This window comes from Giraffa tippelskirchi, chromosome 12 (genome assembly GCF_054371585.1).
Source record: "Giraffa tippelskirchi isolate mGirTip1 chromosome 12, T2T-mGirTip1v1.2.pri, whole genome shotgun sequence".
Classification (NCBI taxonomy): domain Eukaryota; kingdom Metazoa; phylum Chordata; class Mammalia; order Artiodactyla; family Giraffidae; genus Giraffa; species Giraffa tippelskirchi.
The window spans coordinates 71813787-71841564 of record NC_137286.1 but is presented as its reverse complement, the minus strand read 5'-3'; the positions used below and the strand labels follow the sequence as shown (position 1 = coordinate 71841564).

At 54.9% G+C, this 27778-nt stretch overlaps 2 protein-coding genes and 1 long non-coding RNA gene across 3 annotated transcripts in view; 2 read left to right on the top strand and 1 right to left on the bottom strand.

Moving 5' to 3' along the window:
- Positions 1-27778, bottom strand: part of LOC145529707 (uncharacterized) — a 1704434-nt gene that overhangs the window by 305059 nt on the left and 1371597 nt on the right. The window contains exons 175-178 of the long non-coding RNA XR_014071296.1: positions 25672-25783; positions 18030-18141; positions 10383-10494; positions 2739-2850 (exon numbers count right to left, since the gene is read on the bottom strand). This is a non-coding gene — a long non-coding RNA (uncharacterized LOC145529707). The remainder of the gene's footprint in view (positions 1-2738; positions 2851-10382; positions 10495-18029; positions 18142-25671; positions 25784-27778) is intronic.
- Positions 6548-8340, top strand: LOC145529667 (uncharacterized). The gene is made up of 3 exons (XM_081550267.1): positions 6548-6725; positions 7125-7437; positions 7688-8340. The coding sequence occupies exons 1-3, from the start codon at positions 6591-6593 to the stop codon at positions 8314-8316; spliced, it is 1077 nt and encodes a 358-aa protein (XP_081406393.1). The 5' UTR covers positions 6548-6590; the 3' UTR covers positions 8317-8340.
- On the top strand, positions 21837-23629 carry LOC145529666 (uncharacterized). Its single transcript, XM_081550266.1, has 3 exons — positions 21837-22014; positions 22414-22726; positions 22977-23629. The coding sequence occupies exons 1-3, from the start codon at positions 21880-21882 to the stop codon at positions 23603-23605; spliced, it is 1077 nt and encodes a 358-aa protein (XP_081406392.1). The 5' UTR covers positions 21837-21879; the 3' UTR covers positions 23606-23629.

Genomic DNA, 27778 nt, shown 5'->3' with positions numbered 1-27778 from the left:
ATGCCAAGGCTGGCCTGTGGGCAAACTTTGCTTCTCCCCCAGCTCTAGCACTGGCCTCCAACTGGAACCAGGCTCCACTTCCCAGACCTGTGCCTACAGAGGTGGTGGCTCCAGGTGCAGGACCCAGGGATCCACCGAGGGCAGATGGAGAACCGAGACTTGCCCTCGCAGAGACACCAGGCCAGCTGGGTACTGGCCAGCACACCGGGCAGATCGCATCTCCGTGCCTGCAGGACCCCCAGCCCCAGGCACTGATGTCCCACCCCCTCAGCCAGAACCTCCACCTCCACGTGCACCTGTACCTGCTCGGGCTTTGGCAGGAGAACCCGAGGCAGAGGAGGAGCCACCGCCTCGGCAGGGAGAGCCTGCCCTGGCTCCCGCGCAACACCCAGACGCCGACGATGACTCACCCGCCCCTGCAGGAAGAACGAGCCCCCGCTCTGGACAGAGACCCAGAGCCCTTGCCGGAAACACCATGTCCAGGGGAGCGGTCGGCTCTGCCGCCTCCATCCCTGTCTGCTCACCGTGGACGCCGGCAACTCGGTCTGCCCCCAGGGGACATGGAGTTCCTTTCCCCTGAACTGCTTTGCATTTGGTTTGTTTCCACCTTTCTGGTGATGTTTTACTTTTTGTATGGTTTCGTCTATTTTTGTTGGTTAAGTTGGGATTAGTAAACTTTTTCATCATTGTTGCAATTTGGGAACACTGTTGTGTAACTCTGGTGATACTGTGTTACCATCACCACTCTGTAGTTTCAGACCCGTTCGATCTTTATGCCCCACCCGCCAACAAAGCCTGGGTTCAAGGCAAGCACGCCCTGTTCATCCCTCCCCCCGATCCTGACCACAATTTCATCTTTTCTTTCTGCATTCCTTCCTATATTCTTGGTGTCCCCAATCAATGACTCTCAGTGAAATGACTGAAGGAGTTTTTTTCGGACTCTCCACCTACTGTAAGACTCCATTGGAGAGTTCTCATTTTTATGTCATTTGAACTAGCCTTTGATAGCTGACAGGACGGTGTACGTCCTTTCAAGATATCATGTGCCAAACGAAGCCCTTTTGGCAAATGCCATCATTATCTCCAGGCAGGCATTGCTGTTTGAAGGGTGACATCTCAGCCAGAAGGCAGAGGCTGAGCTCCTCTTGTTGCACCAGCTCCCAAAAGAAGCCAAGAAAGGGAGCTGGAACAACAAACCACCCCAACGCCCAGGAAAGCGTTCTTCACGACAGAAGGCTAGCAAATGACCCAACAACCTTGTGGCCCAGAACCCCTCTAGAAAAAATCACTGTTCCATACAAAAGAGAAACACATGGGAAGTTCCAAGGAGAGGCAATGCCCATGGCCAGTGTACTTTAGAGACGGCCTGACCGCTCCGGGGAAGACACGCACCGACGGAACCCCTTGGGAAACAGCAGTGAGAGTCCTCACCGTCGTAAGGGTTTCCTCTGGGGACAACCTGCCCTGGGCACCACATGAGGGAGCAGACCGGCTTCTCTTCCTCTGCCCCCACACCACTCACTCATGAAGGCAGCTCAGGTGTTCTCATGCCCTGCCTGCCTGCCTGCCTGCCTGGCTCATCCGTGAGCTGTGACCACCTCCAGGGCAGGACTCCACCTTCTCCTCTCTGTGTACCGTGAATCTGCACACAGTGGGCTTTCAGAACCTTAGGAGACTTGAGCCATTCCCACTCGAGCCAGAACCCTCCCCAGGAAGGAAAACAGCTGTGGAGTCATTTTGGCCCCAGCACTGGTTCCCAAACCCTGGCGGCTCCTACAGCCTCTACGGTGTGAAGAGGGAGGTCCCTTTTGACAGAGCTTTCCGGCTGTCAGATCGAAGCTGTTGTTTCACTGTCAGCTGTGTCTCTGCCGTTGCAGCCAGGTGGGCCACGCTGCTCCAAAGGAGCTCACAACCTGAGTTGCAAGGGAGGTATTGAGAGGACAGGGATGGCTACAACGTGCTGCAAACTGAGTGAGGGTCCCCGCAATCGTCAGCAAAGGTCTGTGGTGTGCAAGTGGGGAGTAGAGGGCCCCCAAGTTCCAAAGGAAGGGAGGTACTCGAGAGATAAAGCCTTTGGCTGCTGTGGTAGCAGCTGCAGATGGCAGCTCGTCCACAGTGCACTTCGAATGAGGTCATATGAGCGGGACTCTGGAAATGGCTCCGAAATCCAGAGAAAGGGGTCAGGGTATGTGGGAATCCGGCGGGGGTGGGGGGTGGATGAAGGAAGGTGTCCTTCCTCTCTCCAGTGCAATTTGGTTTGGTGAGTCTCAAAGCTACCAGATGGCACTTCCCAAGTCAGGCCCCCGCAGGAATCAGGGTGGGCTGCGTGCCTCGGCCCCTGCCACAGGGACAAGCCACACCAGTGGCCTCCCTGAGCTCAAATGGCCGGATCTGGGGGTTCCGTCTGGGTGCACACCTCCTTGCTGTGGCCAAGTTCCCCCCTTCTCTGAGCACCAGCTTCATCATCCTCTCGAATGAGGACATCGATTGCTACCTTGGCACGTTACTCTCTTCATCCTGTGAAGACTCATTAGGCTTATCCTACAATTACTAGCTGGCCCGAAGAGATATCTCCTGAATCCAGATTAAGCTGGAGTCTCCCAGGCTCATCTGGCATGTCTTCCCTGAAGTCTGCCAAAACCCACACCCTTGCATTTCCAGGGACTCCCCTGAGCCGGCTGGGCAGAAAACCCAGCATGGTTCAAACAAGCTGACAGACAAGCGGGAGAGGACTCAACGGGCAGACGGCCTCCGTCAGGTCTCGGGTGGAGCTCTGGGACCACAGCAGCAACGGGCCATCCCAGCCCCTGGGCTCAGCAGCGCCCTCATTCTCAGGCCGGCGGCTCTGCGCTGAGGGGAGCAGGAAGGTCACCAACTGCCGCAGGCGGACCTCAAGCCCCTCCCACTGCTGGAGCTTGACCACCCCCGGCCCCACCCCTTCCCCTACCCCAGCAGGACGAGAGCTCGTCTTCCCCTGGCTTCCAACGTGAGGCCCGGCCCTGGGCCCCGATTGGGCACTGCCCCAGTCCGGAGCCAATCACAGTGGCCAGGGAGCTCTAACGCACCGATTGGCCAGGGCCAGGTCATGTGACCATGTTCCCCAGGAAAATCAAATATTACCAAGTTACCCTAACAAACCAATGAACAAAATTATCCAGTAAAGGCAAACCGTACTTTTTAATGAGGCCAATGTCACAGAAAAAAAAAAAAAATGCTTCACAATGAACTGCTCAAGGAAGCTACTAAATAAACTTTCAGAAAAGTTAAGTAGTTTTTTTTGTTTTTTAATAGGTTGACGGAGAGCTATACCTTTCCCATCTATGTGAATTTAGGTTTAAACTAGATTTCCCTTGGCTATTATATACGACAAAAAAACCCCACATCACCCCCTTTCACTCCCCCCACCCCCCAAAAGTGTTTTAGTCTATTGAGTTTTTGTGTCCTCAGTTGTGTCTGATTCACGGCAACTCACGAACTCTACACAGCCAGGCTCTTCCGTCCATGGAATTCAGGGCAATTTTTTTCTGTCACAGTAAATGCCCACCCTGGGTGATCCAAAGGCAAGGGCTCAGAGGCTCCTGAGAGTCTAACTCCTTTCAGCCGAGCACAGAGCTGGCTCCTCACTGGGATGCCTGTGGCCTGGGGCTCCCAGAGGGGAGAGCAGCACTCGCCCCACCGTGTGGTCACTGCTGGAAGTGCAGGCTGCTCCTCACTCCCCCTTGACAGTGTCCCTGAGGGCAGAACAGTGGGAATCTACTCAAGGTGGAAATGCAAACTCCCATGCAACCAAACTTCCCACAAGGTCTCCAAAACCACTCAGGAACAGGGAATTGGAAACTGCAGGGCATGACATGAATGGAGATGGAGACTTGACACCTTACACCGAGTTCACTTCCAGTTATCCCTAGACAAAGTTTCCATGAAAACTTTTCACAAATCTAGAAGAACAATGAGCAGAAACCGGACACGTGCTTTGAGTCTTCACACACAAAACTAAAAGGCAGTCCACAAAACAACCCAGAGAATACAGTGGACTTTGCAAAATCAAAGATATCTACTGTGGGAAAGACCTCATTACAAAAGCAAAAGACAGGTCATACATCGCGAGACGAATGAGTGGAAACACAAAGCTTCTCAAGGATGTGTCTCGAGACAGACAAAGAACACCAACACAACAAGCCTGTGAAAACTAGGGAAAGGTCTGAAGGGACACCAGACTGAGGAAGACACACACAGAGTATCCCGGATGATGTCCAGCACTGAGGGCCTGAAGAAACAACAGTCTAGTTGCACTCCCTCAGGCCTGTGTGAACCTGGATGAGGCCTCTGTTTCCCGGTGGCTCTGAGAGATGGACAGGGAGGAAGGGGAAGAGAAATCACTTGCATTTCTAATACTCACAGCAAAGTCTTCCAATGAGAAGGGAATTATCACCCCCACTGACAATGCCATTCACTGAAGTGATACCCACGAGTCCATCTAACCCAGAAGGGAAGGAAGGACCTGTTCTCACAAAACGGCGAGAGATGGAAGAAGGAAGACCAAGCCCACACCAATCACTGGAAAGAGAAGCTGTGCTCAGGGCTTGAAAGAATTCCTATTGGGAAAATGATGTCACAGCCCCACAAGGCAATCCACAGCTTGGACGCTATTCCTCCCAAAATGCCAATGCATTGTCGCACCGAACAAAGAATTGCAAAAGGGGTTACGGAAACAGAAAAGAGCCTAAATTGTCAATACAATCCGACGAAAAAGCCCCGATACGGACATCCAAGGTTGTGTGAAAGGAAATTAGACGACCAAACTAGGATCCTCAGGAGAGTATCGGAGAAGGCGATGGCGACCCACGCCAGTACTCTTGCCTGGAAAATGCCCTGGACGGAGGAGCCTGGTAGGCTGCAGGCCATGGGGTCGCGCAGAGTCAGACACGACTGAAGTGACTTAGCCGCAGCGGCAGCAGCAGGACAGTATGCTATTGGGAATACAACAACACACACAGATCCAGATCGATGGAATAAAGTTGAGGGTCCAGAAACAAACCCGGGCATCCATGGTCAACTCATCTCTGACACAGAAGGGGAGAATATCCAAATGCGAACAAGAAAGCCTCTTCAATAAATGGCCATGGGAAAACCAGACAGCTACATCTGAAGAACGCTATTGGTTTTGATGTCACACCACCTCAATATCGGGGAAAAACCTCACCCTAAAGACTGATGTCATGAGATAGCTAGAAAGAAGCGTAGGTCAAAGGCTCCTTAACATCAGAGTCTCCTTGCCATTTGCTGGGCGGAGGTAGAAATGGGTCTCTTCAAGTAAGGGAAAGAGGGAAACGAAGTACACCAATGGGTTTCCATCCAATGGAACCTCTTCACAACAGAGAAGCTAAGCATTCACAGATGCAAAAGATAGGAAACGGAACATGAGAGACTCCTTGCAAGTGGTGTATCTGAGAAGGGGTTCATATGGAAAGAGACGAAGAATGCACAGCACTCAGATTCCAAGAAACACCACCACCACCCTTGACCCTTCCCCCATGACCAACTCCGACCTAAAGCCTTTCTCTCCCTCTAACCCATGCCTAAAACATAACCCTCATCTAATCATATACATGTGCATTCCTAGCATCCATCCATCCACACACGAGAGAGAAAGAGGAAGACACAGACTGAATCGAGAAAGGAAAAGAGAGGGACACAGCCAGAGAGAGACACGGAACCAAAGAGAGGAAAGGAGTCGACGGTCCAGACTTTTCATCAGTCTGTCTCGAAGGTAGAAGCATTGACAGCGCCCATCCACCCCAGAAGGGGGAAAAGGACGGAAGGTTTGGAGAGGAAAAGACAAGAACGCAGGGAGCCATTAGAAGCTCAGCCACCCGCAGAAGCCGAGCTGGGACACTTGAACAGAATCTCAATGGAAACAGAGGACCAGAAAGTTGGCTACTCTTTTCTATAAGAGAGGGAGACCTTCGAGTCTTCCTTTCGGGCCTCCAACTTGGATGCGGGGTCTCAAAACAGTCAGGAGGGGCAGTGCCTTTTCCTGGGTACCACGGCGCATCCAGGCCTCGTTCTGCCCCATTCTGTGCTGTGTCAGCCCTGGATGGAGTCTTTCTTTCTGAAGTCTCAGCGCACAAGCTCCACGTGATATCGGCCCCAGGTGGAGAGGCATGGAGCCGCTCGTAGGCCGACAGACCTAGGAAACAGATGGGAGAATGACCCCCACTCTGCAGATGGAGAGACTGGGGAAACCCTGAGGGGCATATGCTTGTCCAGGGCCACACCACTTATGAGAAGAAGGAGCCTGGTCTGAGAGCAGCGGGGTCCTCGGAGCTCAGGCCCTGGCTGCACCCAGGCCTCCCCAGGGCTGTGGGCTGGGCTGTGTGGCTGTCACTGTGCCTGCACATGGCCTAAGGGGGGTGGTCGAGCAGTCAGAAACCCAGAGACTCCCTTGGGAAGTTTTGGGGAAGGGACCTCCGCACGAACCCCAGGAAATGATGTCACCTGCCGGCAACAGAACCCAACAGAACCCGCAACCCGGGTATCCAGGCCTCCAGAGCGGAGAGGAGCCCCCAGCCAGATCTCTTGCTGCCAGGATGTTCTGCTGTTTGCCCCTGCCCAGAGGCCGGGGCCTCAGGAGAGCTCACAGGCAGTGTGCGTGGGCACCCTGTCGACGTTGGCTCAGGGCACCCCCGAGAGGCCTCTGGCCCTCTGCCCGGAGAAACAGAAAGGTAACACGGGGAGCCCCAGGCCGGGCCAGGCCACCTCTCCCATGCCACCCGGAAACACCGGGTCCTTTGCCTGTGTGTGTGGATGCGGGTTTCTCGGGGTGTGTCTCCCTCAAGGAAGCCCAGGCGGATGTGGGGTCAGAAGCCTGCGGACAAGTTGTGTCCACACCCCAGGGGAGAGCAGGCTGGCTGGGATGGGGAGAGTGCGGGCAGCGCCGGCCGCCCAGGCTGACCTCACACCCTCAGGTGGGTCTCTTTCCTCCCGGGTGGGGATCTGAGCAGACACACGTCTCTGACCCTTCTGGGAAGAGAAGTTCGAGCAGGCAGAAGCAGCGGCTCCACTGGCCAGGCCCAGCTCGGAAAACTCCCAGCACGGCTGGCTGACGGTCACTGTCGTTGCAGAGCTTCCCACGTGATGAGGCCGAGGACGGGGACACCCCGTCCACCTCCCGGAGGGAGGGGTCGGAGCACCACCCCCCCGCCCGTGAGGCCCAGTGCAGGCTCCAGGTGAGCGTGCCCACGGAGGCATCAGCCCCACCAGGGGCGAAGCGGAGGCGGGGAAGGCCTGCTGCCGAGACACCGCCCAGGATACACCCGGCGGCCCAGTCTGAGGCTGCCACGGAGCTCAGCACACCCGGCTCCGACCCAGAGTCCCGAGAACCCCGGCCTCTGAGGCAGCAGGAGGACCTGGAGCCCAGCACGCCAGAGCACAGAGGTGAGGACGCTGGGGCTGGTGCACGGGAGTGTGTGGGGAGGGGGTGCTGAGCTACACAGGGACGAGTCCCCGAAAGATGCTGCTGGGCCTGCAGCAAGTGCTGGCCTCACACCCCCACCCCCATCTTGCACACTTCAGTCCCAAAAGACATCCGACCCTGGGTATTCTTTGGGAATCTCTTGGAAGCTTTCTGTCCCGGGATACGCACATGCCAAGGCTGGCCTGTGGGCAAACTTTGCTTCTCCCCCAGCTCTAGCACTGGCCTCCAACTGGAACCAGGCTCCACTTCCCAGACCTGTGCCTACAGAGGTGGTGGCTCCAGGTGCAGGACCCAGGGATCCACCGAGGGTAGATGGAGAACCGAGACTTGCCCTCGCAGAGACACCAGGCCAGCTGGGTACTGGCCAGCACACCGGGCAGATCGGATCTCCGTGCCTGCAGGACCCCCAGCCCCAGGCACTGATGTCCCACCCCCTCAGCCAGAACCTCCACCTCCACGTGCACCTGTACCTGCTCGGGCTTTGGCAGGAGAACCCGAGGCAGAGGAGGAGCCACCGCCTCGGCAGGGAGAGCCTGCCCTGGCTCCCGCGCAACACCCAGACGCCGACGATGACTCACCCGCCCCTGCAGGAAGAACGAGCCCCCGCTCTGGACAGAGACCCAGAGCCCTTGCCGGAAACACCATGTCCAGGGGAGCGGTCGGCTCTGCCGCCTCCATCCCTGTCTGCTCACCGTGGACGCCGGCAACTCGGTCTGCCCCCAGGGGACATGGAGTTCCTTTCCCCTGAACTGCTTTGCATTTGGTTTCTTTCCACCTTTCTGGTGATGTTTTACTTTTTGTATGGTTTCGTCTATTTTTGTTGCTTAAGTTGGGATTAGTAAACTTTTTCATCATTGTTGCAATTTGGGAACACTGTTGTGTAACTCTGGTGATACTGTGTTACCATCACCACTCTGTAGTTTCAGACCCGTTCGATCTTTATGCCCCACCCGCCAACAAAGCCTGGGTTCAAGGCAAGCAGGCCCTGTTCATCCCTCCCCCCGATCCTGACCACAATTTCATCTTTTCTTTCTGCATTCCTTCCTATATTCTTGGTGTCCCCAATCAATGACTCTCAGTGAAATGACTGAAGGAGTTTTTTTCGGACTCTCCACCTACTGTAAGACTCCATTGGAGAGTTCTCATTTTTATGTCATTTGAACTAGCCTTTGATAGCTGAAAGGACGGTGTACGTCCTTTCAAGATATCATGTGCCAAACGAAGCCCTTTTGGCAAATGCCATCATTATCTCCAGGCAGGCATTGCTGTTTGAAGGGTGACATCTCAGCCAGAAGGCAGAGGCTGAGCTCCTCTTGTTGCACCAGCTCCCAAAAGAAGCCAAGAAAGGGAGCTGGAACAACAAACCACCCCAACGCCCAGGAAAGCGTTCTTCACGACAGAAGGCTAGCAAATGACCCAACAACCTTGTGGCCCAGAACCCCTCTAGAAAAAATCACTGTTCCATACAAAAGAGAAACACATGGGAAGTTCCAAGGAGAGGCAATGCCCATGGCCAGTGTACTTTAGAGACGGCCTGACCGCTCCGGGGAAGACACGCACCGACGGAACCCCTTGGGAAACAGCAGTGAGAGTCCTCACCGTCGTAAGGGTTTCCTCTGGGGACAACCTGCCCTGGGCACCACATGAGGGAGCAGACTGGCTTCTCTTCCTCTGCCCCCACACCATTCACTCATGAAGGCAGCTCAGGTGTTCTCATGCCCTGCCTGCCTGCCTGCCTGCCTGGCTCATCCGTGAGCTGTGACCACCTCCAAGGCAGGACTCCACCTTCTCCTCTCTGTGTACCGTGAATCTGCACACAGTGGGCTTTCAGAACCTTAGGAGACTTGAGCCATTCCCACTCGAGCCAGAACCCTCCCCAGGAAGGAAAACAGCTGTGGAGTCATTTTGGCCCCAGCACTGGTTACCAAACCCTGGCGGCTCCTACAGCCTCTACGGTGTGAAGAGGGAGGTCCCTTTTGACAGAGCTTTCCGGCTGTCAGATCGAAGCTGTTGTTTCACTGTCAGCTGTGTCTCTGCCGTTGCAGCCAGGTGGGCCACGCTGCTCCAAAGGAGCTCACAAGCTGAGTTGCAAGGGAGGTATTGAGAGGACAGGGATGGCTACAACGTGCTGCAAACTGAGTGAGGGTCCCCGCAATCCTCAGCAAAGGTCTGTGGTGTGCAAGTGGGGAGTAGAGGGCCCCCAAGTTCCAAAGGAAGGGAGGAACTCGGGAGATAAAGCCCTTGGCTGCTGTGGTAGCAGCTGCAGATGGCAGCTCGTCCACAGTGCACTTCGAATGAGGTCATATGAGCGGGACTCTGGAAATGGCTCCGAAATCCAGAGAAAGGGGTCAGGGTATGTGGGAATCCGGCGGGGGTGGGGGGTGGATGAAGGAAGGTGTCCTTCCTCTCTCCAGTGCAATTTGGTTTGGTGAGTCTCAAAGCTACCAGATGGCACTTCCCAAGTCAGGCCCCCGCAGGAATCAGGGTGGGCTGCGTGCCTCGGCCCCTGCCACAGGGACAAGCCACACCAGTGGCCTCCCTGAGCTCAAATGGCCGGATCTGGGGGTTCCGTCTGGGTGCACACCTCCTTGCTGTGGCCAAGTTCCCCCCTTCTCTGAGCACCAGCTTCATCATCCTCTCGAATGAGGACATCGATTGCTACCTTGGCACGTTACTCTCTTCATCCTGTGAAGACTCATTAGGCTTATCCTACAATTACTAGCTGGCCCGAAGAGATATCTCCTGAATCCAGATTAAGCTGGAGTCTCCCAGGCTCATCTGGCATGTCTTCCCTGAAGTCTGCCAAAACCCACACCCTTGCATTTCCAGGGACTCCCCTGAGCCGGCTGGGCAGAAAACCCAGCATGGTTCAAACAAGCTGACAGACAAGCGGGAGAGGACTCACGGGCAGACGGCCTCCGTCAGGTCTCGGGTGGAGCTCTGGGACCACAGCAGCAGCGGGCCATCCCAGCCCCTGGGCTCAGCAGCGCCCTCATTCTCAGGCCGGCGGCTCTGCCCTGAGGGGAGCAGGAAGGTCACCAACTGCCGCAGGCGGACCTCAAGCCCCTCCCACTGCTGGAGCCTGACCTCCCCCGGCCCCACCCCTTCCCCTACCCCAGCAGGACGAGAGCTCGTCTTCCCCTGGCTTCCAACGTGAGGCCCGGCCCTGGGCCCCGATTGGGCACTGCCCCAGTCCGGAGCCAATCACAGTGGCCAGGGAGGTGGAACGCACTGATTGGCCAGGGCCAGGTCATGTGACCATGCTCCCCAGGAAACTCCAATATTACCAAGATTCCCTAACAAACCAATGAACAAAATTATCCAGTAAAGGCAAACCGTACTTTTTAATGAGGCCGATGTCACAGAAAAAAAAAAAAAAAAAGCTTCACAATGAACTGCTCAAGGAAGCTACTAAATAAACTTTCAGAAAAGTTAAGTAGTTTTTTTTTTTTTTTTAATAGGGTGACGGAGAGCTATACCTTTCCCATCTATGTGAATTTAGGTTTAAACTAGATTTCCCTTGGCTATTATATACGACAAAAAAACCCCACATCACCCCCTTTCACTCCCCCCACCCCCCAAAAGTGTTTTAGTCTATTGAGTTTTTGTGTCCTCAGTTGTGTCTGATTCACGGCAACTCACGAACTCTACACAGCCAGGCTCTTCCGTCCATGGAATTCAGGGCAATTTTTTTCTGTCACAGTAAATGCCCACCCTGGGTGATCCAAAGGCAAGGGCTCAGAGGCTCCTGAGAGTCTAACTCCTTTCAGCCGAGCACAGAGCTGGCTCCTCACTGGGATGCCTGTGGCCTGGGGCTCCCAGAGGGGAGAGCAGCACTCGCCCCACCGTGTGGTCACTGCTGGAAGTGCAGGCTGCTCCTCACTCCCCCTTGACAGTGTCCCTGAGGGCAGAACAGTGGGAATCTACTCAAGGTGGAAATGCAAACTCCCATGCAACCAAACTTCCCACAAGGTCTCCAAAACCACTCAGGAACAGGGAATTGGAAACTGCAGGGCATGACATGAATGGAGATGGAGACTTGACACCTTACACCGAGTTCACTTCCAGTTATCCCTAGACAAAGTTTCCATGAAAACTTGTCACAAATCTAGAAGAACAATGAGCAGAAACCGGACACGTGCTTTGAGTCTTCACACACAAAACTAAAAGGCAGTCCACAAAACAACCCAGAGAATACAGTGGACTTTGCAAAATCAAAGATATCTACTGTGGGAAAGACCTCATTACAAAAGCAAAAGACAGGTCATACATCGCGAGACGAATGAGTGGAAACACAAAGCTTCTCAAGGATGTGTCTCCAAACAGACAAAGAACACCAACACAACAAGCCTGTGAAAACTAGGGAAAGGTCTGAAGGGACACCAGACTGAGGAAGACACACACAGAGTATCCCGGATGATGTCCAGCACGGAGGGCCTGAAGAAACAACAGTCTAGTTGCACTCGCTCAGGCCTGTGTGACCCTGGATGAGGCCTCTGTTTCCCGGTGGCTCTGAGAGATGGACAGGGAGGAAGGGGAAGAGAAATCACTTGCATTTCTAATACTCACAGCAAAGTCTTCCAATGAGAAGGGAATTATCACCCCCATTGACAATGCCATTCACTGAAGTGATACCCACGAGTCCATCTAACCCAGAAGGGAAGGAAGGACCTGTTCTCACAAAACGGCGAGAGATGGAAGAAGGAAGACCAAGCCCACACCAATCACTGGAAAGAGAAGCTGTGCTCAGGGCTTGAAAGAATTCCTATTGGGAAAATGATGTCACAGCCCCACAAGGCAATCCACAGCTTGGACGCTATTCCTCCCAAAATGCCAATGCATTGTCGCACCGAACAAAGAATTGCAAAAGGGGTTACGGAAACAGAAAAGAGCCTAAATTGTCAATACAATCCGACGAAAAAGCCCCGATACGGACATCCAAGGTTGTGTGAAAGGAAATTAGACGACCAAACTAGGATCCTCAGGAGAGTATCGGAGAAGGCGATGGCGACCCACGCCAGTACTCTTGCCTGGAAAATGCCCTGGACGGAGGAGCCTGGTAGGCTGCAGGCCATGGGGTCGCGCAGAGTCAGACACGACTGAAGTGACTTAGCCGCAGCGGCAGCAGCAGGACAGTATGCTATTGGGAATACAACAACACACACAGATCCAGATCGATGGAATAAAGTTGAGGGTCCAGAAACAAACCCCGGCATCCATGGTCAACTCATCTCTGACACAGAAGGGGAGAATATCCAAATGCGAACAAGAAAGCCTCTTCAATAAATGGCCATGGGAAAACCAGACAGCTACATCTGAAGAACGCTATTGGTTTTGATCTCACACCACCTCAATATCGGGGAAAAACCTCACCCTAAAGACTGATGTCATGAGATAGCTAGAAAGAAGCGTAGGTCAAAGGCTCCTTAACATCAGAGTCTCCTTGCCATTTGCTGGGCGGAGGTAGAAATGGGTCTCTTCAAGTAAGGGAAAGAGGGAAACGAAGTACACCAATGGGTTTCCATCCAATGGAACCTCTTCACAACAGAGAAGCTAAGCATTCACAGATGCAAAAGATAGGAAACGGAACATGAGAGACTCCTTGCAAGTGGTGTATCTGAGAAGGGGTTCATATGGAAAGAGACGAAGAATGCACAGCACTCAGATTCCAAGAAACACCACCACCACCCTTGACCCTTCCCCCATGACCAACTCCGACCTAAAGCCTTTCTCTCCCTCTAACCCATCCCTAAAACATAACCCTCATCTAATCATATACATGTGCATTCCTAGCATCCATCCATCCACACACGAGAGAGAAAGAGGAAGACACAGACTGAATCGAGAAAGGAAAAGAGAGGGACACAGCCAGAGAGAGACACGGAACCAAAGAGAGGAAAGGAGTCGACGGTCCAGACTTTCCATCAGTCTGTCTCGAAGGTAGAAGCAATGACAGCGCCCATCCACCCCAGAAGGGGGAAAAGGACGGAAGGTTTGGAGAGGAAAAGACAAGAACGCAGGGAGCCATTAGAAGCTCAGCCACCCGCAGAAGCCGAGCTGGGACACTTGAACAGAATCTCAATGGAAACAGAGGACCAGAAAGTTGGCTACTCTTTTCTATAAGAGAGGGAGACCTTCGAGTCTTCCTTTCGGGCCTCCAACTTGGATGCGGGGTCTCAAAACAGTCAGGAGGGGCAGTGCCTTTTCCTGGGTACCACGGCGCATCCAGGCCTCGTTCTGCCCCATTCTGTGCTGTGTCAGCCCTGGATGGAGTCTTTCTTTCTGAAGTCTCAGCGCACAAGCTCCACGTGATATCGGCCCCAGGTGGAGAGGCATGGAGCCGCTCGTAGGCCGACAGACCTAGGAAACAGATGGGAGAATGACCCCCACTCTGCAGATGGAGAGACTGGGGAAACCCTGAGGGGCATATGCTTGTCCAGGGCCACACCACTTATGAGAAGAAGGAGCCTGGTCTGAGAGCAGCGGGGTCCTCGGAGCTCAGGCCCTGGCTGCACCCAGGCCTCCCCAGGGCTGTGGGCTGGGCTGTGTGGCTGTCACTGTGCCTGCACATGGCCTAAGGGGGGTGGTCGAGCAGTCAGAAACCCAGAGACTCCCTTGGGAAGTTTTGGGGAAGGGACCTCCGCACGAACCCCAGGAAATGATGTCACCTGCCGGCAACAGAACCCAACAGAACCCGCAACCCGGGTATCCAGGCCTCCAGAGCGGAGAGGAGCCCCCAGCCAGATCTCTTGCTGCCAGGATGTTCTGCTGTTTGCCCCTGCCCAGAGGCCGGGGCCTCAGGAGTGCTCACAGGCAGTGTGCGTGGGCACCCTGTCGACGTTGGCTCAGGGCACCCCCGAGAGGCCTCTGGCCCTCTGCCCGGAGAAACAGAAAGGTAACACGGGGAGCCCCAGGCCGGGCCAGGCCACCTCTCCCATGCCACCCGGAAACACCGGGTCCTTTGCCTGTGTGTGTGGATGCGGGTTTCTCGGGGTGTGTCTCCCTCAAGGAAGCCCAGGCGGATGTGGGGTCAGAAGCCTGCGGACAAGTTGTGTCCACACCCCAGGGGAGAGCAGGCTGGCTGGGATGGGGAGAGTGCGGGCAGCGCCGGCCGCCCAGGCTGACCTCACACCCTCAGGTGGGTCTCTTTCCTCCCGGGTGGGGATCTGAGCAGACACACGTCTCTGACCCTTCTGGGAAGAGAAGTTCGAGCAGGCAGAAGCAGCGGCTCCACTGGCCAGGCCCAGCTCGGAAAACTCCCAGCACGGCTGGCTGACGGTCACTGTCGTTGCAGAGCTTCCCACGTGATGAGGCCGAGGACGGGGACACCCCGTCCACCTCCCGGAGGGAGGGGTCGGAGCACCACCCCCCCGCCCGTGAGGCCCAGTGCAGGCTCCAGGTGAGCGTGCCCACGGAGGCATCAGCCCCACCGGGGGCGAAGCGGAGGCGGGGAAGGCCTGCTGCCGAGACACCGCCCAGGATACACCCGGCGGCCCAGTCTGAGGCTGCCACGGAGCTCAGCACACCCGGCTCCGACCCAGAGTCCCGAGAACCCCGGCCTCTGAGGCAGCAGGAGGACCTGGAGCCCAGCACGCCAGAGCACAGAGGTGAGGACGCTGGGGCTGGTGCACGGGAGTGTGTGGGGAGGGGGTGCTGAGCTACACAGGGACGAGTCCCCGAAAGATGCTCCTGGGCCTGCAGCAAGCGCTGGGCTCACACCCCCACCCCCATCTTGCACACTTCAGTCCCAAAAGACATCCGACCCTGGGTATTCTTTGGGAATCTCTTGGAAGCTTTCTGTCCCGGGATACGCACATGCCAAGGCTGGCCTGTGGGCAAACTTTGCTTCTCCCCCAGCTCTAGCACTGGCCTCCAACTGGAACCAGGCTCCACTTCCCAGACCTGTGCCTACAGAGGTGGTGGCTCCAGGTGCAGGACCCAGGGATCCACCGAGGGCAGATGGAGAACCGAGACTTGCCCTCGCAGAGACACCAGGCCAGCTGGGTACTGGCCAGCACACCGGGCAGATCGCATCTCCGTGCCTGCAGGACCCCCAGCCCCAGGCACTGATGTCCCACCCCCTCAGCCAGAACCTCCACCTCCACGTGCACCTGTACCTGCTCGGGCTTTGGCAGGAGAACCCGAGGCAGAGGAGGAGCCACCGCCTCGGCAGGGAGAGCCTGCCCTGGCTCCCGCGCAACACCCAGACGCCGACGATGACTCACCCGCCCCTGCAGGAAGAACGAGCCCCCGCTCTGGACAGAGACCCAGAGCCCTTGCCGGAAACACCATGTCCAGGGGAGCGGTCGGCTCTGCCGCCTCCATCCCTGTCTGCTCACCGTGGACGCCGGCAACTCGGTCTGCCCCCAGGGGACATGGAGTTCCTTTCCCCTGAACTGCTTTGCATTTGGTTTGTTTCCACCTTTCTGGTGATGTTTTACTTTTTGTATGGTTTCGTCTATTTTTGTTGGTTAAGTTGGGATTAGTAAACTTTTTCATCATTGTTGCAATTTGGGAACACTGTTGTGTAACTCTGGTGATACTGTGTTACCATCACCACTCTGTAGTTTCAGACCCGTTCGATCTTTATGCCCCACCCGCCAACAAAGCCTGGGTTCAAGGCAAGCACGCCCTGTTCATCCCTCCCCCCGATCCTGACCACAATTTCATCTTTTCTTTCTGCATTCCTTCCTATATTCTTGGTGTCCCCAATCAATGACTCTCAGTGAAATGACTGAAGGAGTTTTTTTCGGACTCTCCACCTACTGTAAGACTCCATTGGAGAGTTCTCATTTTTATGTCATTTGAACTAGCCTTTGATAGCTGAAAGGACGGTGTACGTCCTTTCAAGATATCATGTGCCAAACGAAGCCCTTTTGGCAAATGCCATCATTATCTCCAGGCAGGCATTGCTGTTTGAAGGGTGACATCTCAGCCAGAAGGCAGAGGCTGAGCTCCTCTTGTTGCACCAGCTCCCAAAAGAAGCCAAGAAAGGGAGCTGGAACAACAAACCACCCCAACGCCCAGGAAAGCGTTCTTCACGACAGAAGGCTAGCAAATGACCCAACAACCTTGTGGCCCAGAACCCCTCTAGAAAAAATCACTGTTCCATCCAAAAGAGAAACACATGGGAAGTTCCAAGGAGAGGCAATGCCCATGGCCAGTGTACTTTAGAGACGGCCTGACCGCTCCGGGGAAGACACGCACCGACGGAACCCCTTGGGAAACAGCAGTGAGAGTCCTCACCGTCGTAAGGGTTTCCTCTGGGGACAACCTGCCCTGGGCACCACATGAGGGAGCAGACCGGCTTCTCTTCCTCTGCCCCCACACCATTCACTCATGAAGGCAGCTCAGGTGTTCTCATGCCCTGCCTGCCTGCCTGCCTGCCTGGCTCATCCGTGAGCTGTGACCACCTCCAAGGCAGGACTCCACCTTCTCCTCTCTGTGTACCGTGAATCTGCACACAGTGGGCTTTCAGAACCTTAGGAGACTTGAGCCATTCCCACTCGAGCCAGAACCCTCCCCAGGAAGGAAAACAGCTGTGGAGTCATTTTGGCCCCAGCACTGGTTCCCAAACCCTGGCGGCTCCTACAGCCTCTACGGTGTGAAGAGGGAGGTCCCTTTTGACAGAGCTTTCCGGCTGTCAGATCGAAGCTGTTGTTTCACTGTCAGCTGTGTCTCTGCCGTTGCAGCCAGGTGGGCCACGCTGCTCCAAAGGAGCTCACAAGCTGAGTTGCAAGGGAGGTATTGAGAGGACAGGGATGGCTACAACGTGCTGCAAACTGAGTGAGGGTCCCCACAATCCTCAGCAAAGGTCTGTGGTGTGCAAGTGGGGAGTAGAGGGCCCCCAAGTTCCAAAGGAAGGGAGGTACTCGGGAGATAAAGCCCTTGGCTGCTGTGGTAGCAGCTGCAGATGGCAGCTCGTCCACAGTGCACTTCGAATGAGGTCATATGAGCGGGACTCTGGAAATGGCTCCGAAATCCAGAGAAAGGGGTCAGGGTATGTGGGAATCCGGCGGGGGTGGGGGGTGGATGAAGGAAGGTGTCCTTCCTCTCTCCAGTGCAATTTGGTTTGGTGAGTCTCAAAGCTACCAGATGGCACTTCCCAAGTCAGGCCCCCACAGGAATCAGGGTGGGCTGCGTGCCTCGGCCCCTGCCACAGGGACAAGCCACACCAGTGGCCTCCCTGAGCTCAAATGGCCGGATCTGGGGGTTCCGTCTGGGTGCACACCTCCTTGCTGTGGCCAAGTTCCCCCCTTCTCTGAGCACCAGCTTCATCATCCTCTCGAATGAGGACATCGATTGCTACCTTGGCACGTTACTCTCTTCATCCTGTGAAGACTCATTAGGCTTATCCTACAATTACTAGCTGGCCCGAAGAGATATCTCCTGAATCCAGATTAAGCTGGAGTCTCCCAGGCTCATCTGGCATGTCTTCCCTGAAGTCTGCCAAAACCCACACCCTTGCATTTCCAGGGACTCCCCTGAGCCGGCTGGGCAGAAAACCCAGCATGGTTCAAACAAGCTGACAGACAAGCGGGAGAGGACTCACGGGCAGACGGCCTCCCTCAGGTCTCGGGTGGAGCTCTGGGACCACAGCAGCAACGGGCCATCCCAGCCCCTGGGCTCAGCAGCGCCCTCATTCTCAGGCCGGCGGCTCTGCCCTGAGGGGAGCAGGAAGGTCACCAACTGCCGCAGGCGGACCTCAAGCCCCTCCCACTGCTGGAGCCTGACCTCCCCCGGCCCCACCCCTTCCCCTACCCCAGCAGGACGAGAGCTCGTCTTCCCCTGGCTTCCAACGTGAGGCCCGGCCCTGGGCCCCGATTGGGCACTGCCCCAGTCCGGAGCCAATCACAGTGGCCAGGGAGGTGGAACGCACTGATTGGCCAGGGCCAGGTCATGTGACCATGCTCCCCAGGAAACTCAAATATTACCAAGATTCCCCAACAAACCAATGAACAAAATTATCCAGTAAAGGCAAACCGTACTTTTTAATGAGGCCGATGTCACAGAAAAAAAAAAAAAAAGCTTCACAATGAACTGCTCAAGGAAGCTACTAAATAAACTTTCAGAAAAGTTAAGTAGTTTTTTTTTTTTTAATAGGGTGACGGAGAGCTATACCTTTCCCATCTATGTGAATTTAGGTTTAAACTAGATTTCCCTTGGCTATTATATACGACAAAAAAACCCCACATCACCCCCTTTCACTCCCCCCACCCCCCAAAAGTGTTTTAGTCTATTGAGTTTTTGTGTCCTCAGTTGTGTCTGATTCACGGCAACTCACGAACTCTACACAGCCAGGCTCTTCCGTCCATGGAATTCAGGGCAATTTTTTTCTGTCACAGTAAATGCCCACCCTGGGTGATCCAAAGGCAAGGGCTCAGAGGCTCCTGAGAGTCTAACTCCTTTCAGCCGAGCACAGAGCTGGCTCCTCACTGGGATGCCTGTGGCCTGGGGCTCCCAGAGGGGAGAGCAGCACTCGCCCCACCGTGTGGTCACTGCTGGAAGTGCAGGCTGCTCCTCACTCCCCCTTGACAGTGTCCCTGAGGGCAGAACAGTGGGAATCTACTCAAGGTGGAAATGCAAACTCCCATGCAACCAAACTTCCCACAAGGTCTCCAAAACCACTCAGGAACAGGGAATTGGAAACTGCAGGGCATGACATGAATGGAGATGGAGACTTGACACCTTACACCGAGTTCACTTCCAGTTATCCCTAGACAAAGTTTCCATGAAAACTTGTCACAAATCTAGAAGAACAATGAGCAGAAACCGGACACGTGCTTTGAGTCTTCACACACAAAACTAAAAGGCAGTCCACAAAACAACCCAGAGAATACAGTGGACTTTGCAAAATCAAAGATATCTACTGTGGGAAAGACCTCATTACAAAAGCAAAAGACAGGTCATACATCGCGAGACGAATGAGTGGAAACACAAAGCTTCTCAAGGATGTGTCTCCAAACAGACAAAGAACACCAACACAACAAGCCTGTGAAAACTAGGGAAAGGTCTGAAGGGACACCAGACTGAGGAAGACACACACAGAGTATCCCGGATGATGTCCAGCACTGAGGGCCTGAAGAAACAACAGTCTAGTTGCACTCGCTCAGGCCTGTGTGACCCTGGATGAGGCCTCTGTTTCCCGGTGGCTCTGAGAGATGGACAGGGAGGAAGGGGAAGAGAAATCACTTGCATTTCTAATACTCACAGCAAAGTCTTCCAATGAGAAGGGAATTATCACCCCCACTGACAATGCCATTCACTGAAGTGATACCCACGAGTCCATCTAACCCAGAAGGGAAGGAAGGACCTGTTCTCACAAAACGGCGAGAGATGGAAGAAGGAAGACCAAGCCCACACCAATCACTGGAAAGAGAAGCTGTGCTCAGGGCTTGAAAGAATTCCTATTGGGAAAATGATGTCACAGCCCCACAAGGCAATCCACAGCTTGGACGCTATTCCTCCCAAAATGCCAATGCATTGTCGCACCGAACAAAGAATTGCAAAAGGGGTTACGGAAACAGAAAAGAGCCTAAATTGTCAATACAATCCGACGAAAAAGCCCCGATACGGACATCCAAGGTTGTGTGAAAGGAAATTAGACGACCAAACTAGGATCCTCAGGAGAGTATCGGAGAAGGCGATGGCGACCCACGCCAGTACTCTTGCCTGGAAAATGCCCTGGACGGAGGAGCCTGGTAGGCTGCAGGCCATGGGGTCGCGCAGAGTCAGACACGACTGAAGTGACTTAGCCGCAGCGGCAGCAGCAGGACAGTATGCTATTGGGAATACAACAACACACACAGATCCAGATCGATGGAATAAAGTTGAGGGTCCAGAAACAAACCCGGGCATCCATGGTCAACTCATCTCTGACACAGAAGGGGAGAATATCCAAATGCGAACAAGAAAGCCTCTTCAATAAATGGCCATGGGAAAACCAGACAGCTACATCTGAAGAACGCTATTGGTTTTGATGTCACACCACCTCAATATCGGGGAAAAACCTCACCCTAAAGACTGATGTCATGAGATAGCTAGAAAGAAGCGTAGGTCAAAGGCTCCTTAACATCAGAGTCTCCTTGCCATTTGCTGGGCGGAGGTAGAAATGGGTCTCTTCAAGTAAGGGAAAGAGGGAAACGAAGTACACCAATGGGTTTCCATCCAATGGAACCTCTTCACAACAGAGAAGCTAAGCATTCACAGATGCAAAAGATAGGAAACGGAACATGAGAGACTCCTTGCAAGTGGTGTATCTGAGAAGGGGTTCATATGGAAAGAGACGAAGAATGCACAGCACTCAGATTCCAAGAAACACCACCACCACCCTTGACCCTTCCCCCATGACCAACTCCGACCTAAAGCCTTTCTCTCCCTCTAACCCATGCCTAAAACATAACCCTCATCTAATCATATACATGTGCATTCCTAGCATCCATCCATCCACACACGAGAGAGAAAGAGGAAGACACAGACTGAATCGAGAAAGGAAAAGAGAGGGACACAGCCAGAGAGAGACACGGAACCAAAGAGAGGAAAGGAGTCGACGGTCCAGACTTTTCATCAGTCTGTCTCGAAGGTAGAAGCATTGACAGCGCCCATCCACCCCAGAAGGGGGAAAAGGACGGAAGGTTTGGAGAGGAAAAGACAAGAACGCAGGGAGCCATTAGAAGCTCAGCCACCCGCAGAAGCCGAGCTGGGACACTTGAACAGAATCTCAATGGAAACAGAGGACCAGAAAGTTGGCTACTCTTTTCTATAAGAGAGGGAGACCTTCGAGTCTTCCTTTCGGGCCTCCAACTTGGATGCGGGGTCTCAAAACAGTCAGGAGGGGCAGTGCCTTTTCCTGGGTACCACGGCGCATCCAGGCCTCGTTCTGCCCCATTCTGTGCTGTGTCAGCCCTGGATGGAGTCTTTCTTTCTGAAGTCTCAGCGCACAAGCTCCACGTGATATCGGCCCCAGGTGGAGAGGCATGGAGCCGCTCGTAGGCCGACAGACCTAGGAAACAGATGGGAGAATGACCCCCACTCTGCAGATGGAGAGACTGGGGAAACCCTGAGGGGCATATGCTTGTCCAGGGCCACACCACTTATGAGAAGAAGGAGCCTGGTCTGAGAGCAGCGGGGTCCTCGGAGCTCAGGCCCTGGCTGCACCCAGGCCTCCCCAGGGCTGTGGGCTGGGCTGTGTGGCTGTCACTGTGCCTGCACATGGCCTAAGGGGGGTGGTCGAGCAGTCAGAAACCCAGAGACTCCCTTGGGAAGTTTTGGGGAAGGGACCTCCGCACGAACCCCAGGAAATGATGTCACCTGCCGGCAACAGAACCCAACAGAACCCGCAACCCGGGTATCCAGGCCTCCAGAGCGGAGAGGAGCCCCCAGCCAGATCTCTTGCTGCCAGGATGTTCTGCTGTTTGCCCCTGCCCAGAGGCCGGGGCCTCAGGAGAGCTCACAGGCAGTGTGCGTGGGCACCCTGTCGACGTTGGCTCAGGGCACCCCCGAGAGGCCTCTGGCCCTCTGCCCGGAGAAACAGAAAGGTAACACGGGGAGCCCCAGGCCGGGCCAGGCCACCTCTCCCATGCCACCCGGAAACACCGGGTCCTTTGCCTGTGTGTGTGGATGCGGGTTTCTCGGGGTGTGTCTCCCTCAAGGAAGCCCAGGCGGATGTGGGGTCAGAAGCCTGCGGACAAGTTGTGTCCACACCCCAGGGGAGAGCAGGCTGGCTGGGATGGGGAGAGTGCGGGCAGCGCCGGCCGCCCAGGCTGACCTCACACCCTCAGGTGGGTCTCTTTCCTCCCGGGTGGGGATCTGAGCAGACACACGTCTCTGACCCTTCTGGGAAGAGAAGTTCGAGCAGGCAGAAGCAGCGGCTCCACTGGCCAGGCCCAGCTCGGAAAACTCCCAGCACGGCTGGCTGACGGTCACTGTCGTTGCAGAGCTTCCCACGTGATGAGGCCGAGGACGGGGACACCCCGTCCACCTCCCGGAGGGAGGGGTCGGAGCACCACCCCCCCGCCCGTGAGGCCCAGTGCAGGCTCCAGGTGAGCGTGCCCACGGAGGCATCAGCCCCACCAGGGGCGAAGCGGAGGCGGGGAAGGCCTGCTGCCGAGACACCGCCCAGGATACACCCGGCGGCCCAGTCTGAGGCTGCCACGGAGCTCAGCACACCCGGCTCCGACCCAGAGTCCCGAGAACCCCGGCCTCTGAGGCAGCAGGAGGACCTGGAGCCCAGCACGCCAGAGCACAGAGGTGAGGACGCTGGGGCTGGTGCACGGGAGTGTGTGGGGAGGGGGTGCTGAGCTACACAGGGACGAGTCCCCGAAAGATGCTGCTGGGCCTGCAGCAAGTGCTGGCCTCACACCCCCACCCCCATCTTGCACACTTCAGTCCCAAAAGACATCCGACCCTGGGTATTCTTTGGGAATCTCTTGGAAGCTTTCTGTCCCGGGATACGCACATGCCAAGGCTGGCCTGTGGGCAAACTTTGCTTCTCCCCCAGCTCTAGCACTGGCCTCCAACTGGAACCAGGCTCCACTTCCCAGACCTGTGCCTACAGAGGTGGTGGCTCCAGGTGCAGGACCCAGGGATCCACCGAGGGTAGATGGAGAACCGAGACTTGCCCTCGCAGAGACACCAGGCCAGCTGGGTACTGGCCAGCACACCGGGCAGATCGGATCTCCGTGCCTGCAGGACCCCCAGCCCCAGGCACTGATGTCCCACCCCCTCAGCCAGAACCTCCACCTCCACGTGCACCTGTACCTGCTCGGGCTTTGGCAGGAGAACCCGAGGCAGAGGAGGAGCCACCGCCTCGGCAGGGAGAGCCTGCCCTGGCTCCCGCGCAACACCCAGACGCCGACGATGACTCACCCGCCCCTGCAGGAAGAACGAGCCCCCGCTCTGGACAGAGACCCAGAGCCCTTGCCGGAAACACCATGTCCAGGGGAGCGGTCGGCTCTGCCGCCTCCATCCCTGTCTGCTCACCGTGGACGCCGGCAACTCGGTCTGCCCCCAGGGGACATGGAGTTCCTTTCCCCTGAACTGCTTTGCATTTGGTTTCTTTCCACCTTTCTGGTGATGTTTTACTTTTTGTATGGTTTCGTCTATTTTTGTTGCTTAAGTTGGGATTAGTAAACTTTTTCATCATTGTTGCAATTTGGGAACACTGTTGTGTAACTCTGGTGATACTGTGTTACCATCACCACTCTGTAGTTTCAGACCCGTTCGATCTTTATGCCCCACCCGCCAACAAAGCCTGGGTTCAAGGCAAGCAGGCCCTGTTCATCCCTCCCCCCGATCCTGACCACAATTTCATCTTTTCTTTCTGCATTCCTTCCTATATTCTTGGTGTCCCCAATCAATGACTCTCAGTGAAATGACTGAAGGAGTTTTTTTCGGACTCTCCACCTACTGTAAGACTCCATTGGAGAGTTCTCATTTTTATGTCATTTGAACTAGCCTTTGATAGCTGAAAGGACGGTGTACGTCCTTTCAAGATATCATGTGCCAAACGAAGCCCTTTTGGCAAATGCCATCATTATCTCCAGGCAGGCATTGCTGTTTGAAGGGTGACATCTCAGCCAGAAGGCAGAGGCTGAGCTCCTCTTGTTGCACCAGCTCCCAAAAGAAGCCAAGAAAGGGAGCTGGAACAACAAACCACCCCAACGCCCAGGAAAGCGTTCTTCACGACAGAAGGCTAGCAAATGACCCAACAACCTTGTGGCCCAGAACCCCTCTAGAAAAAATCACTGTTCCATACAAAAGAGAAACACATGGGAAGTTCCAAGGAGAGGCAATGCCCATGGCCAGTGTACTTTAGAGACGGCCTGACCGCTCCGGGGAAGACACGCACCGACGGAACCCCTTGGGAAACAGCAGTGAGAGTCCTCACCGTCGTAAGGGTTTCCTCTGGGGACAACCTGCCCTGGGCACCACATGAGGGAGCAGACTGGCTTCTCTTCCTCTGCCCCCACACCATTCACTCATGAAGGCAGCTCAGGTGTTCTCATGCCCTGCCTGCCTGCCTGCCTGCCTGGCTCATCCGTGAGCTGTGACCACCTCCAAGGCAGGACTCCACCTTCTCCTCTCTGTGTACCGTGAATCTGCACACAGTGGGCTTTCAGAACCTTAGGAGACTTGAGCCATTCCCACTCGAGCCAGAACCCTCCCCAGGAAGGAAAACAGCTGTGGAGTCATTTTGGCCCCAGCACTGGTTACCAAACCCTGGCGGCTCCTACAGCCTCTACGGTGTGAAGAGGGAGGTCCCTTTTGACAGAGCTTTCCGGCTGTCAGATCGAAGCTGTTGTTTCACTGTCAGCTGTGTCTCTGCCGTTGCAGCCAGGTGGGCCACGCTGCTCCAAAGGAGCTCACAAGCTGAGTTGCAAGGGAGGTATTGAGAGGACAGGGATGGCTACAACGTGCTGCAAACTGAGTGAGGGTCCCCGCAATCCTCAGCAAAGGTCTGTGGTGTGCAAGTGGGGAGTAGAGGGCCCCCAAGTTCCAAAGGAAGGGAGGAACTCGGGAGATAAAGCCCTTGGCTGCTGTGGTAGCAGCTGCAGATGGCAGCTCGTCCACAGTGCACTTCGAATGAGGTCATATGAGCGGGACTCTGGAAATGGCTCCGAAATCCAGAGAAAGGGGTCAGGGTATGTGGGAATCCGGCGGGGGTGGGGGGTGGATGAAGGAAGGTGTCCTTCCTCTCTCCAGTGCAATTTGGTTTGGTGAGTCTCAAAGCTACCAGATGGCACTTCCCAAGTCAGGCCCCCGCAGGAATCAGGGTGGGCTGCGTGCCTCGGCCCCTGCCACAGGGACAAGCCACACCAGTGGCCTCCCTGAGCTCAAATGGCCGGATCTGGGGGTTCCGTCTGGGTGCACACCTCCTTGCTGTGGCCAAGTTCCCCCCTTCTCTGAGCACCAGCTTCATCATCCTCTCGAATGAGGACATCGATTGCTACCTTGGCACGTTACTCTCTTCATCCTGTGAAGACTCATTAGGCTTATCCTACAATTACTAGCTGGCCCGAAGAGATATCTCCTGAATCCAGATTAAGCTGGAGTCTCCCAGGCTCATCTGGCATGTCTTCCCTGAAGTCTGCCAAAACCCACACCCTTGCATTTCCAGGGACTCCCCTGAGCCGGCTGGGCAGAAAACCCAGCATGGTTCAAACAAGCTGACAGACAAGCGGGAGAGGACTCACGGGCAGACGGCCTCCGTCAGGTCTCGGGTGGAGCTCTGGGACCACAGCAGCAGCGGGCCATCCCAGCCCCTGGGCTCAGCAGCGCCCTCATTCTCAGGCCGGCGGCTCTGCCCTGAGGGGAGCAGGAAGGTCACCAACTGCCGCAGGCGGACCTCAAGCCCCTCCCACTGCTGGAGCCTGACCTCCCCCGGCCCCACCCCTTCCCCTACCCCAGCAGGACGAGAGCTCGTCTTCCCCTGGCTTCCAACGTGAGGCCCGGCCCTGGGCCCCGATTGGGCACTGCCCCAGTCCGGAGCCAATCACAGTGGCCAGGGAGGTGGAACGCACTGATTGGCCAGGGCCAGGTCATGTGACCATGCTCCCCAGGAAACTCCAATATTACCAAGATTCCCTAACAAACCAATGAACAAAATTATCCAGTAAAGGCAAACCGTACTTTTTAATGAGGCCGATGTCACAGAAAAAAAAAAAAAAAAGCTTCACAATGAACTGCTCAAGGAAGCTACTAAATAAACTTTCAGAAAAGTTAAGTAGTTTTTTTTTTTTTTTTAATAGGGTGACGGAGAGCTATACCTTTCCCATCTATGTGAATTTAGGTTTAAACTAGATTTCCCTTGGCTATTATATACGACAAAAAAACCCCACATCACCCCCTTTCACTCCCCCCACCCCCCAAAAGTGTTTTAGTCTATTGAGTTTTTGTGTCCTCAGTTGTGTCTGATTCACGGCAACTCACGAACTCTACACAGCCAGGCTCTTCCGTCCATGGAATTCAGGGCAATTTTTTTCTGTCACAGTAAATGCCCACCCTGGGTGATCCAAAGGCAAGGGCTCAGAGGCTCCTGAGAGTCTAACTCCTTTCAGCCGAGCACAGAGCTGGCTCCTCACTGGGATGCCTGTGGCCTGGGGCTCCCAGAGGGGAGAGCAGCACTCGCCCCACCGTGTGGTCACTGCTGGAAGTGCAGGCTGCTCCTCACTCCCCCTTGACAGTGTCCCTGAGGGCAGAACAGTGGGAATCTACTCAAGGTGGAAATGCAAACTCCCATGCAACCAAACTTCCCACAAGGTCTCCAAAACCACTCAGGAACAGGGAATTGGAAACTGCAGGGCATGACATGAATGGAGATGGAGACTTGACACCTTACACCGAGTTCACTTCCAGTTATCCCTAGACAAAGTTTCCATGAAAACTTGTCACAAATCTAGAAGAACAATGAGCAGAAACCGGACACGTGCTTTGAGTCTTCACACACAAAACTAAAAGGCAGTCCACAAAACAACCCAGAGAATACAGTGGACTTTGCAAAATCAAAGATATCTACTGTGGGAAAGACCTCATTACAAAAGCAAAAGACAGGTCATACATCGCGAGACGAATGAGTGGAAACACAAAGCTTCTCAAGGATGTGTCTCCAAACAGACAAAGAACACCAACACAACAAGCCTGTGAAAACTAGGGAAAGGTCTGAAGGGACACCAGACTGAGGAAGACACACACAGAGTATCCCGGATGATGTCCAGCACGGAGGGCCTGAAGAAACAACAGTCTAGTTGCACTCGCTCAGGCCTGTGTGACCCTGGATGAGGCCTCTGTTTCCCGGTGGCTCTGAGAGATGGACAGGGAGGAAGGGGAAGAGAAATCACTTGCATTTCTAATACTCACAGCAAAGTCTTCCAATGAGAAGGGAATTATCACCCCCATTGACAATGCCATTCACTGAAGTGATACCCACGAGTCCATCTAACCCAGAAGGGAAGGAAGGACCTGTTCTCACAAAACGGCGAGAGATGGAAGAAGGAAGACCAAGCCCACACCAATCACTGGAAAGAGAAGCTGTGCTCAGGGCTTGAAAGAATTCCTATTGGGAAAATGATGTCACAGCCCCACAAGGCAATCCACAGCTTGGACGCTATTCCTCCCAAAATGCCAATGCATTGTCGCACCGAACAAAGAATTGCAAAAGGGGTTACGGAAACAGAAAAGAGCCTAAATTGTCAATACAATCCGACGAAAAAGCCCCGATACGGACATCCAAGGTTGTGTGAAAGGAAATTAGACGACCAAACTAGGATCCTCAGGAGAGTATCGGAGAAGGCGATGGCGACC

Coding starts and splice junctions, on each gene's coding strand:
- LOC145529667 (XM_081550267.1), top strand. CDS start 6,591: ATGTTCTGCTGTTTGCCCCTGCCCAGAGGCCGGGGCCTCAGGAGAGCT. Junction 6,726..7,124: donor CTGCCCGGAGAAACAGAAAG/GTAACACGGGGA, acceptor CTGTCGTTGCAG/AGCTTCCCACGTGATGAGGC. Junction 7,438..7,687: donor CAGCACGCCAGAGCACAGAG/GTGAGGACGCTG, acceptor CTTCTCCCCCAG/CTCTAGCACTGGCCTCCAAC.
- LOC145529666 (XM_081550266.1), top strand. CDS start 21,880: ATGTTCTGCTGTTTGCCCCTGCCCAGAGGCCGGGGCCTCAGGAGAGCT. Junction 22,015..22,413: donor CTGCCCGGAGAAACAGAAAG/GTAACACGGGGA, acceptor CTGTCGTTGCAG/AGCTTCCCACGTGATGAGGC. Junction 22,727..22,976: donor CAGCACGCCAGAGCACAGAG/GTGAGGACGCTG, acceptor CTTCTCCCCCAG/CTCTAGCACTGGCCTCCAAC.